This window comes from Polypterus senegalus, chromosome 4 (genome assembly GCF_016835505.1).
Source record: "Polypterus senegalus isolate Bchr_013 chromosome 4, ASM1683550v1, whole genome shotgun sequence".
NCBI classification, from domain to species: domain Eukaryota; kingdom Metazoa; phylum Chordata; class Cladistia; order Polypteriformes; family Polypteridae; genus Polypterus; species Polypterus senegalus.
The window spans coordinates 63,421,615-63,434,648 of record NC_053157.1 but is presented as its reverse complement, the minus strand read 5'-3'; the positions used below and the strand labels follow the sequence as shown (position 1 = coordinate 63,434,648).

Sequence of the window (13,034 nt, the reverse complement as noted above, 5' to 3'; positions counted from 1 at the left end):
CAGCAATCAAAGTAAAACTGATAAAATTGTAAATACCGTATATACTCACATATAAGTCAGGTCCTGAAACCCAAAAAACACGATCATGACATCAGACCCTGACTTATACGCCCGTTCAAAAAATACAACACTTAATTTTTTATTTTTACATCTTCTTGTCTCCTCCAATCTCACATCAGTTTCTCAGACACATCAAATTTAATTGTAGTAGCGCAGTCACCAATTTCTTTCACTACTTAAACGATGTTTAATTTAAAACCAGCTTCATATTTTCTTCTGATTGAACGCTCCATCGTAGATAAGGGATACTCTAACGATAAAGGTGTATAAGGGTGTGGGACGCAAAAAACACAAATCAGTGCAAATGTCACTTTGGAATAGTTTGGGTATTACCGTGTGGTCACAATAGAGAGAGAAAAAAAAAAAAGGCAGTTGCTCCGTGGTTACTCTCTCAGGTGGGCGTAAGCATATCATAATCCCTTGTACGAATAGCGCGAGTTTATATGACTGACATTATTGCATATCAGAAATTATATGATAAAATGAAGTCCTGACTTATCTGCGAGTATATATGGTATTCAAAAAAAATATTACTTTTCAGTCAAAATACACAATATGTAGGTGTGAAACAGCAAAGGATAAATACAAAAAGCTTACTGCCAAATCCAGAAGGGGCCGTTGTGGTAGTTGAGCCAAAGCCAAAACCAGTTGATGCTGTTGTTTTAGCAGCAAATGAGCCAAATGTAAAAGGAGTGGCGCCTTTGAGGAAAGAAAAAAAATAACATTTGAATGCAAATCCACCTATATCTAGATATGGCTCCCAACTTAACATCCATATTCCAGAGTTATACAATGTTCACCCATGAGATGAGGAAAAAAAAAAAATAAGCATCCTTTTGCATTAAGGTTACATTTAACTTGGTATGTGTTGGAGAAATTTGGCCAATGCCCAGAGGAACATGAATATGATGCATGACAGTAGAGAGGCCAGAACATAACGTAAGAGAGGGGATGATTAGTTAAGGAAATTTGATTAAAATTTCTAGTCGATTACATTGATTAATGGAGGAACTACATTTGTTTAGACAGCGACAGGAAAGACCTGATTTTTGCCATTTATCCACAATTAACCAGTTTATTTATTAAGAAGTACACAACACCAGTAATTTTAACCCCCTTTCAGATAAATCTGAACAAATGCATACATTTCATATGAAATATTCAAATCTCAATGTTTTAGATGACTGCTTCGACAATCAGATCATATTGCTTTGTTTCTACTCCATTCTCCGGGACTGATGCTTTATTTCAAACCACCTTTCTTTTTATGAAAAAGAAGTTCTGGTGGCAAGAATGGAACCTTTTTCCAAAGTGTAAAAGCAAAAAAAAAAAAAAAGGCAGATTTGGAATGATTATAATATTAAAAACATATTCTGGGAAAATCTGTACACCTATGATAATCTGAGACAACTTTTACCAATTTTTTCCCCCAACAAACAGAGTTTAATGGGCATTTCTATTGTACAAAAAAAAAACAACACTCCAGAAAAGTTCCTATAAACCATTTCTCCTTTTTTTAAACATAATATGGATATTTCAGGTTGATTCATTTGTGGGCTGAACACACCAAGGACACATACAAACACACAATGATAACAAATATCACATTAAAACTGGCCAAAGCATGAGGAGGGAAGCCTAAAACACATAATTATGTCAAAAACATAAAGCCGAACTTTTAAACTCATAATAATAACCTCTTCGAATCCCAACACCACCAAGAACTGGCTTCTGATTTGAACAAAAGCCTACATTCACTACAGCAATTTGTGATGACTAAGTACGCTTACTAGTAGAGTGTTGTACTGTGTTAGCCACAGATTGATACAGGAGAAAGTAGGGTGACATGAAACCTTTTATTGGCTAACTAAATAGATTATAAATGCAAGTTTTGAGGCAGCTAAGACCCCTTCATCAGGCAAGGTGTAACAAAGAAACAGTTTTGAGGCAGCTAAGACCCCTTCATCAGGCAAGGTGTAACAAAGAAACTGACAAATACTCGAGCTTATATTGGAACAAAATGTGTTACAAATAAACTTGAAACATAAATTGCCTTAAATGATTGCATTCATATCACTTCCTCACTGCTCACCCGCTGAAACACTTAAAACTACATAATCTGTAGTACTAGGGTGTTGTACCGTGTTAGCCATTATAGATGTAGTGACAAGTCAAGTAAAATGACACCTTTTATTGGCTAACTAAAAAGATTACAATAGTCAAGCTTTCAAGGCATCTCAGGCCCCTTCTTCAGGCAAAGTGTCACACAGAGACTGAAATTCCCTCAGTTCACATAGACACCAGGGGCCTCATGTATAACGCCGTGCGTAGAACTCGCACTATAACATGGCGCAAGCACAAAAGCTGAAATGTGCTTACGCACAGAAAAATCCAGATGCAGGAATTTGTGTGTACTCCAACTTCAACGTTCTTCCGCTACATAAATCCCGATCAGCGTGAAAACTAACGCTCGTGCACGCACTTCATGTAACGCCCCAACTCAACCCAGAATTACGCCTCTTTGAATATGCAAATGAATATAAATCGCCCTTAAGCTCAGCATTCTGTGAAAAGAGAATGGGAAAAGCACGGGGGAAATACAAGAATTTCAGCGAATACCAAGTGGAGGCAAAGGAAAAACATACTATTTGTTCAAATAAACCGCGGTATAATCAACAAAAGGAAGTTGATCGAGTGACATAGCGTGTTGGAGAAACTTGAAAGCTCACATTCACAAAATCGCACAGTGCCGGAAATAAAAAGAAGTCACATATCAAAGTCGCCGTGAAAAGCCGAGTTGTAGCCCACTGTCTGAGTGTCATATGAAAGCTTTTTAGGGTACAGAGAAAAAAAAAAGGCACACAGTGGGGAAAAAGCACGAAATGTCAACTTCAATCTCGACATTTCCACTTTAATCGCGTAGTTTATTTTGTCATTAAAGTAGAACATCATAAACTTCATCTTAAAATCGTTTAATTAACCACTTTCTCAAATCACATCGTAATTAAAGTAGCACGTTAAATGCTTTGTTTTATATTTGATCTTCTATGTGCTCCGTGTGTGTGAATCACTACTTGCTGCTTAAACCGGCTCTCTTCCTCCAACTGGACACAGAAATCCATTACATTCGTGATATTACAGCTCTCTGAATAACTAAAATACTGAGATGTATATGTGATATCATTTTTATGATAATAGGAGTTAAAGCACATTATTAAACATGTGTTTCACTGCGATGAAATAATTTATTGCAGCAGTACTCAGGGGCGGCTCTAGGCTTGTGGTGGCACTGGGCAGAGGAAGAATCGGTGGCTCCTTCACCCGCCAATGTCAGTAAGGTAGCTTATGCACGGTGGATGGCCACGTTCGTTGCAGGCACTGCATAGCCGACTCGTGCTCATGACACAAGCATTTAACCTTTGCCGAAATTTGTCGCTGCGTTTTTAGCTGTGTTGTTATTTTCTCTTTCTGTTTTATATTCAATATATATTGGCGTAGCCGCCACTGCAGTCCTTGCTTTTCTTTCCCCAAGTAACCGATCGCCACACAATCAGCTCCGTAATAGAAGTTAAGCCATCTGTAAGCTTAGTGCCAATTCTTCAAAACATTTAAGGAACATTAAAATATCTTCGTAGTACATGTTTAATTATTCTATCCTTCACGACACTCCCAGTGAAGAATATAGATTATTTAAATGAAGTTAAAGTTTTATCTGTATAATTTAATAAACATATTTTGCTGCATTTCACCTTAAAAATGATATCGTCATCATATGTACTGTACATACGCGCTTTATAAAGTGGCTCAGGTTGTGCGACATTATAACTATAGTGCAAGTTTACAGTGGGGTGATTTTGACCATACATTGTTCCTCTCTCTCCTGTTTAATTAATTTTAGCCCTGAATGAACCTACTTATTTTTTACATTTAAGATTTTTCATTTAAAGATTTTTCATTGTTGTTTCTTGTCCTGGTGTGTGGATATAAACACAGGGAACTTTAGTTTCTGTATTACATTTTGTCTGAAGAAGGGGCCTGAGTTGCCTCGAAAGCTTGCATATTGTAATCTTTTTAGTTAGCCAATAAAAGGTGTCATTTTTCTTGGCTTCTCTTTACATTCATAATGGCTAACACGGTACAACACCATGTTGTAATGTGTTAAATTTTAGCACGAGTTTAACTTCCCATTCTTTTCTCTCTTGCTGTGTTCTGAAGTGACTTTAAGGTCCCTCTCACAGGACTGACACAGAAGCTAGATGGCAGCACTCGTGGGTTGCAGCGGTGCCTCGGATTCCCACAGGGCTCAATGGCAGTTGGAGTTCAGCACAGCCCTGTTGGGTTCCATGGGTGCCACCAGAAGTGCTTCTGGACCACATTAACAAGCCACCGGAACTACTCCCGGGTACAGCATAAAAGAAGCCCACTGCCTTCACTCCGGGAGCCAGAGGCAGGAGGGAGAAGACAAAGCTTGCCAGGAGGAGTGGAGGCAGAGGAGAGAGAGAGAAGAGAAAGAGAAGAAAAAGTGCCCATTATCATTGTACTGTGCTTAGCAGTCCCACTGACACGTGCGTGTTGCTGGACTTGCGCCTTGGTGTCTGTCTGTGTGCAGCCCCCCTAGTTATCACACACCACAAAGCCACATTAAATAAAAATATTACAGACGTAAATAACAAACCAACATGGAATTTGTAAATTACAGTTGCTATTTTGAAAATATGCACTTATGAATAATCAGAATAAAGTATCTACTGAATTACAATTAAACTTTGAGAGGAATTAATAGAAATGCTGAAACAACAAGGTAGTATCTGCTCTGGTCCACAAAATCTTCTGATATTGTGGATTTGCTTTCTGTTGAAAATGTCAGAAGTGTCTGATGTGCAGAATAAAAGCACTAACAAATCACAGAATTAAACTGCACGTTTTTCCCATCATCAGCAAGGACAGGCTACTGATTCAGAAATTGGCAGAAGTGAAACTTTAAAGCCACTGGGACCCTCCATGGCACGTGTCCGAGACTCTTGAATTAATGGCGGCACAGAAAATGTTTTTTCTGTTGTAAACACTCTTCTGTGCTGCAGATATTACATGGAGAGTGTCTAACAGCTCAGCATTGCCTATTGAAATACACACAATATACAAAACCCATCAAGGTGCCATTTGTCAGCTTATAATTCACTTTTTAAGAATAAACTCATCCTTTTGTCATAGTAACAAAGTATCAGGGATCGCAAACATAGCAGCATCTTCAGACTAGTGTTTTGTGAACACAGAATTTCTGGACAAAAAAGAATCCAAAACAGAATTGAGATGTTTAGTAATGCATCTGAAATTTCCTGTTAGTGATTATTTCACACGGCTGCTAATATAATTTCTCAGAGACTGTTTGTTAATAATTATAAGACTCCTTTGTAAATAACAATGCAGTGAGAGCTCAGACAAGTCTGCACAGAGGTCAGCTATTCAGATTTGGTGCTTCCTTGCCTTGTCTTCTGGTTCACCTCGAGTATGAAAACAGCCTGTGCAGGGTGGAGATGAAGATCATTACTTATGTATGACAAAGGTCACGCACGTGTAACAGTCATTATGGAAGTTAAACACAGAGCTGCACAAATTTAGGAGTCAACAGTTCTGATCGCATCTATTGTTTTCAGTTTCTGATGTGGTCTGGTATTCCCAGAAGGGCAGTTTCTACATGAACATGGACTCGGTTTGAAAAGGAAAAAGAAAAACACAACACAGGGCTTGGTTGACCTAATTTTCACAGCAAAAAAGGCACAATGTAAAGTCCAGTTTTGTTCAAAAGTTAATGCATATAAAGGTCAAAAACAAAGAAGAAACCCTTTCTGACCTGCATGATTACAACACATTAGTGTCCATTTACGCAAATATGGTCTGTGGAGAAAGAAAAAGCCTAAACGCCATCAAGTAATCTTTCTTAAATCTTGCAGGTTTTCAGGTGCAATGTCTGATACTCTTAACCAGGATCACAGATTTACGTGTTATTATATAAAGATCAACAATCATTACCGCAGCCATTCAATGTTCTTTCATCCCAAAAAAAAAAAAAAAGCATTCATTACTCTTAACATTTCTACTATAAAAATACAAAGCATCCAGTTGTTTGAATATGAACCTAACAAAATAAAAGCTAGGTAGAAGAAAATACTGAGCTTCTTTAGAGAAAATAATTGTGTACTTCACTATTACCATTTGCACATTACAATGCAGGTGCAAATATTTTACAAAAATATCTATCCCAGCAACAAATGTAATCCTGAATGGGACATCAGTGCGCTGTGGGCCACAAGGACAGAAGACAACCTGAGCTGAGCCGAGATGCCAGGACACTGTAGGACATCACACTCAGTCAGGTACTCATACGCATTCGCTCTGGTGCGATTCAGAGTTGCTAATAAAGCAAAGACTCACCTTTGGAATGAAGTGACAAGTCAAGTAAAATGACACCTTTTATCGGCGAACTAAAAAGATTACAATAGGCAAGCTTCAGGCCCCTTCTTCAAGTGAAGTGTCATACAAAAACTGGAGTTCCCTGTTCTAGAAAGTTCATTCTGTTCATCTGGACATAGTTTTTTTTTTTCTTCTCAATACATCACTAATCCAAGTGACTTCCTCAGACTCAGCTGACTGCAGGTTTCTCCAACTTTATAATTGTTATGACCAAACCAGCATCATTGATTAACAATTATAAAGTTGGAGAAACCTGCAGTCAGCTGAGTCTGAGGAAGTCACTTGGATTAGTGATGTATTGAGAAGAAAAAAAAAAACTATGTCCAGATGAACAGAATGAACTTTCTAGAATTGCAACGAGACATGGAGCTCCCTGTGCTTATATACACACTAAGACAAGAAATAACATTGGTAAAGCTTTTAGTGAGAAATCTTAAATGTAAAAAATGAGTAGACCTCTTCAACTTAAGATTCATTAAGCAAGAGAGGAGAACAATGTCTAGTCAAGATGTTTGGCTAAGATAACTGTCTAACCAAGGTCTTTTGAAGTTTCCGATGAGTTTTTCCATACAATGTGGTTCTGCAGTCAGGCTGTCTGCGTTAGTCTGAGAGATGCAAACAATCCTCATACCTGGCCATAAAACTCTTGTCTCTATTTAAGCCATGTTGTGATGTGTTCAATTTTAGCATGAGTTTAACTTCCCATTCTTTTCTCTCTTACTGTGTTTTGAAGTTGCCCGTAAGCACTGTGACTTTAAAGTCCCTCTCACAGTGTCCATGGCTGTTGAAGTGGGCTGCTACAGGAACAGGTGTCGCCACGTTTAATGTGGAACCTGTGTAAGTTCATTCTCTGGCGAAGCGTTTGTCCAGTTTCTCCCTCATAGAGCGCAGTGTCAGGACATTTCATACAGAGAACTAGGTAGACCATATTAGATGATCTGCAGGAAAATTATCCCTTTGTGTGGTGTTCTAGTTGGCAGTGGGGTATAACTATACAGTCTGTATTACCAATGTGGGCACATCTTTTCTGTAGGCAGGGAGATGTGCCATTATCTGTTTGTTCCTGTTAGTGATTATTTCACCAGGGAACTCCAGTTTCTGTATGACACTTTGCCTGAAGAAGGAACCTGACTTGCCGCAAAAGCTTGAATATTATAATCTTTTTTAGTTAGCCAATAAAAGGTGCCATTTTACTTGACCTGTCACTACGTTCATAATGGCTAACACAGTATAACACTCTAGTACCTTTGGAATGCAGAAAACAACCAGAGTCCCACTATTAAATCCACAAAAAACACAAGAACGGCCTAAAAAAAAAAGGTTTTATATAAATTAAAATGGACTGAAGTGAAAAAAAAAAATCATTTCAACAATCGGACTGGCAAATTTCAATCTTCCACAAATGCAAGGATGGCTTCTGATATTATTTATTCAATGGCAAATTATAGCAGCATAGTGGTACTATTTCAAAGGTCCAGGAAACCGCATTTTAGCGCAGACACCTCCCAGTAGGTAGTAAAAGTGCATAATGTGTGGGCTTTTCCTTTTATTTCATCCCCAAGTTCCAAGATGTATGTTTTAGGTTCATTAGTGACCCTAACTGGCCCAGTTTGAGTGTGTCCTTTCTAGACTTTCATCGCATCCAATGTCAGTTCTTGCTCTATCCTTAACGCTGCCATGAGGGGGTCTGTTACTCTGCAAGTCCAAATTGTATTATTTAAGGTTGAAAATGCTGGATGTAAATGAACTGGTTAATTTCTCATAAATATTCCCAGTAACCTGCCTTGTGTTCAATAATAATATGAACAACTTGATATAGTCCAGGCATGTTATAGATGAGCTGGTACTCGGTGAAGATAACCTTAATAAAAAGGACACAGTGTCTGTTTCTCTGAATTTACCATCTTACTCTTCTTTATTTATCCATCTATCTGGTTTAGTACAATGCTATATACTGTATACTATGCTGTTCTTTCTTAAACCCAGTGAAGTGCCTTGAGCATGGGATAGGTGCTATACAAATAAAATGTATTATTATTTATGTCTCTGCTATAAAACAGATGGTGCTTCACCAGCATTAGTAAATTCCCATTTAATAACTATAATTAGAGATTCACTTTATGTTTACCTTGAAGCGGTCAATCGTAACAACCAAAAACTGTTCAGGAAGCAAAACTTTTGAGAAAAAAAAATGTCCCTTGTAATTAATCACACACAAAACAGACAGCTGGTACAGGTCTGTAAAATTTTAGAAAATCCAATTTGTAATATCTATATTGACAAAGGCAAGAAGGAAAGAACAGCTAGCTTAATAAAGACAGGAGTTCGGTTAAAAGCATAAGGTGACTGAGATGAACACCTGCAGTTAAGGTGGCCTGTAGGACTAAACTTGAGGACCACTTCAGTTAAGACAAAATAACTGAAAAATGTTAGCTATCACTTGCTCCAATTGTACTCTCCATCTCTCCACCAGCACATTCCTGTACAGCCTGCTTTTCAGACTCAAGGTTAAAAAACTTTCCACCACTGAGGGGGGACTCTCAGCGTGCGCCTTTACTCCTCCTCGTGTATCTCGCACTCGCTCTTACCTCGGGTCACCAGAGCTAAACTGACCAATCAGATTGCGCCTTTACTCCTCCGCGTGTATCTCGCATTCGCTCTTACTTCGCGTCACCAGAGCTAAACTGACCAATCAGATTGCTGTGGACACACGGACCTTTCTGCTTTATACAGTTAGTAGATAGAGAAGCACGCATTTCTTCGTGCTGGTCCCAAGCCTAAATAAATGGGGAGGGTTACGTCAGTAAGGGCATCCGGTGTAAAATTTTGCCAAATCAATATGCCGTCAACAATACAAATTTCCATACCGGATCGGCCGAGCCCCGCGTTAACAACGGCCGACACCAGTACAGTTAGCCAACAGGGTGCTGGCGGAAATTGGGCTACTGTTGCCCGAAGAAGGAGAAGAAGTGGGGGAGACGTGTCCGGAGGCAGGGGGAAAGTAAGGAGAGCGGAACAGAACAATACAAAGGACAGAAACATATGGAAGAAGATGATCCGCTGTGGCAACTCCTAACGGAAGCAGCCGAAAGAAGAAGAAGATAGATGAGCACACAAATACCTGAAATACTGAAGTAGCAGGTCAGTTTTAACATTGCACCGGTGTCTGCACTGCTCATCATGCATTCTCAGTATTTGGATACAATTTAAGGAGCAAAACACACATAAATAACGTGAATTGAAATAAAGTTAAATATTTAAAAAAAAATAAAAAGGAAATCACATTTCTGGTTTTCTTCTAAATGTGATGATCATACTAGAGCACTTTTCTGAATGCAGAATAAGAAGAGAAAAAAGGCCATCTAAACAACTCGATTGACGAGACACATAAAAGAGCGACCGACACACTCGTTTGTTAAACTGGCAGAACTGAACCTCAACGAACACAAATCAAGAAGGTTGTGCAACACAGAAAATGACCCAAGAATCATCCGCAGCTAGCATCCGTCAGTCCCAAGACATTATTCAAATGATACTGCCAATGTATCAGTGAACAAATAAACAGAGTTATGAAGTACAGAAACACAAAATCGCTTACATTTCCGGTATATACTACTTACGTCTTAACCCCCCATAAATATAATTACTACTATAAAATGAAAGTTAAACTGAGAAACGATATACTGGAGAACAATTACTTTCTCCAACCTAAAACTGACCACACGTGTTATTAAACCCAAACTGGACACCGACATTTTCACGCATTATAGAAAAAATATTTAAACAATGATCTGATGACGATGGGCAATTCTTCAAATTGATAACGACCAGCGCGCTGCTAAAAACATAACTGACTAAAGCACCATGCCCGGCCTGTTGCCATCCCGTCCCAAGTGAGCACAAGTCGGACACTGGCCACACTGGACTCAAACGGCAACTGTACTTCTAGTTCCTAAATAAATCATGTAATAAAGCAACAATGACTCAGTTCTGCTTCATCTGATGTCTAAAACACCCACCAGCAGTTGTAGAAGCGCCTGTGCCGCCGAAATTGAACGCCATGATGATACCTTTCCGGCTCCCGCTGCCGAGACTCCGGCTGGAAACACGAACTGACAGTGCGATAGTTCCGTGACGCTGTCAAGACGGAACAATTTCATACAGCGGACTGTTGGGTGTCGCTCAGCTGCTCCGTATAGCTTGGTGATAATAATACTAAACCGTATTAAAGATAACGGTGATCTTTGTAAGACTTGTTCAGTGGGTGCCTCACAAATAACGAATACTTTTATTCGGTTTGCCTAAGTTTTATTCCACTATACCGGCTTTGCTGCCATCGTCCAAACACCGTTACGTAAAATGAATGTGCTCTTGGATGGACAGCAACGTCGACCAAGATGAGCTCCTACGTGGTCTTCCAAGCCGTCTGCACCATATTCAGTCACATGTTTAGGAAATAAATCATTTTTACAATCCTGATATCTGCAACGAGCACAGTGCAAAATATACAGAGCAATCCACCATTAGTTAGCAGTAAGGATCGTCGTTCTGCTTTTGACCAGCATTCCATATATTTGAAGGACATCCGAGTTATTTCATATGCAGCGGTCCTGGGTGAATGAATACCCACGCATGAGCTAAATACTTTGTTTAAAGATGTGCTACAGAAATAAATATTGCTGTTGTTTCCAGTATTTGCCACTAGGACGTCTTGATGGAAGGGCTGCGTCTATTTACGAGGGCTTCAGGTTTTCATTGTGGCCAGTCTGACTGGACCCGCCACTGCCTTAACGGTGCATTTTAATTAGTGTAATTTTACTTTTTTCTATCAAATCTTTACAAAATGTTGTTTTTCTAAGAGATAATGTTGATGATTAATGTGCTATCCGTCCATTCATTTCGTTTCTGAGCCAAATGTTTCCACTACAGAAGTATATTGTAGTGACCCGGCAGCCAGTGCTGGCGGCATGATGCATTGTGGGTAATTTATGTAAAGTTTACTGTTGTGTTAAATTAGCAAGGTAATCGAATTATTGTTCCTTTTGTAATTGTTGTATGTGTTTGTGTTCAACTGGTGGGATGGGTTTGGGTTATTGCCGTCCGGGGTTACTAAATTGTAAATAGTTACCATCAATGAGAAAGGTGGCTTCGTTAATGACCCTGGCAATGGCTATGCAATGAGATTGTGCTTTGTTTTCTGACTATCTGCTTAATAAAAAGATACAACAGGACAGAGCTGTTTATTGCTAAGGTTTCATCTAAGCAATGATTGCCGAGACACTCGGAGTCATGCGGTGTATGAGACACGAGTGCTCGCTGGCTTTATGAGATAGGTACAGCTGCGTGCATGGCGCTAGCATTCCGCTAGCCGACCAGCTTGGGGGAAGTGCACGGCTGAGTACGGCTCTGAAAACTTTTAAGACTCAACCACGGGTCGCTACAATATAATTGGTGGAACTAACCCTGAACTGATGGCCATTCACTCGAGAGTTTGCGAAGTAATAGACAGGTTTCCCTTCAGAAAGTAGGTGAATACAATCCTGTGATCAAAACAGAAATAATGTCTAATACTTTTTGTAAATTTTTTGTGTAACTAAAACACTGGTGACTCCGCATTAGGTGTGCCACTTGCACAAAAACTGACCCATAGTAACGTTTTACCACTCAAACGTTGATATTTGATGGCTCAGGAGACTTCACAGAGATTCTCCTTTACGTTTCATTTAAGAATCAACTTGGTAACAGATGTCTGTCCCAAAATTCCTTAGGAGAAAGAGCTTTTGTCGAAAAGGAGGCATGAGATACAACTGAGGTCAAAAGTGTCCAAATTGAGAATTTGGTTTGAAAAGCATGGTGCATTTTGATTCTTGATTTTTCAATTGAAGCGACTTGCTCATGGAAAACACAGTGGTTTCAGTACAACAGCAACAACATCTACTCTATATATTATATATATATTATATATATATATTGTGGACTGGGACCCGGACACAGACAAACGGACATCATAAGTTACACCACACACTGTTTATTTTTACTAATATTTACAATAATTAAGTGCACTTTCAACCCCAGTGCCTCCAGCACCGATTCCCCAAAGCACAGTCCTCACAGTTCCACTGTCTTTCTCCTGGCCGCCTCCCGTCCTCTCTCCAGCTCTGTCCTCTTCCACCCGACATCCACTGCTCACTGAAGGGAGGCGGCCCCTTATATATGATTCCCGGACGAGCACCAGGTGTTTCCGGCATTCTTCCTTTGGCCACGCCCCAGCGTGGCGGAAGTGCCAGCTGTCCTCCCGGCAGCTCTCCGGGTGTCCTCCAAAGTCTTCCCCCCAGCACTTCCTGGTGTGGCGGAAGCGCTGGGCTCTCGGGATATTCAGGCACCGGGGCGCCGCCTGGCGGTGGCCACGGGTCCCTACAGGGCTGGGCTTCCAAGCCCTTAACCTGAGGCCCCCAGCATAACCAGGACGGACGCCCCCTCTCGGTCTGGAGGAGGCACAAGCC

The 13,034-nt window shown here is 39.9% G+C and overlaps 1 protein-coding gene across 4 annotated transcripts in view; it reads right to left on the bottom strand.

Annotated features, from left to right (window-relative positions):
• The window catches only part of nup54 (nucleoporin 54), a 71,286-nt gene extending 60,331 nt beyond the window's left edge, over positions 1 to 10,955 (bottom strand). Inside the window, exons 1-2 of one of the 4 annotated variants that reach the window (XM_039750779.1) lie at positions 10,551 to 10,952; positions 658 to 759 (exon numbers count right to left, since the gene is read on the bottom strand). In XM_039750779.1, coding sequence (XP_039606713.1) covers positions 658 to 759; positions 10,551 to 10,593 — 145 coding nt within the window. In that variant the 5' untranslated portion in view covers positions 10,594 to 10,952. Of the gene's footprint in view, positions 1 to 657; positions 760 to 10,550 lie in introns of all 4 variants that reach the window. The other 3 variants (XM_039750781.1, XM_039750780.1, XM_039750782.1) reach the window with 3 other exon arrangements.
• Between the last annotated feature and the right edge of the window lie 2,079 nt (positions 10,956 to 13,034).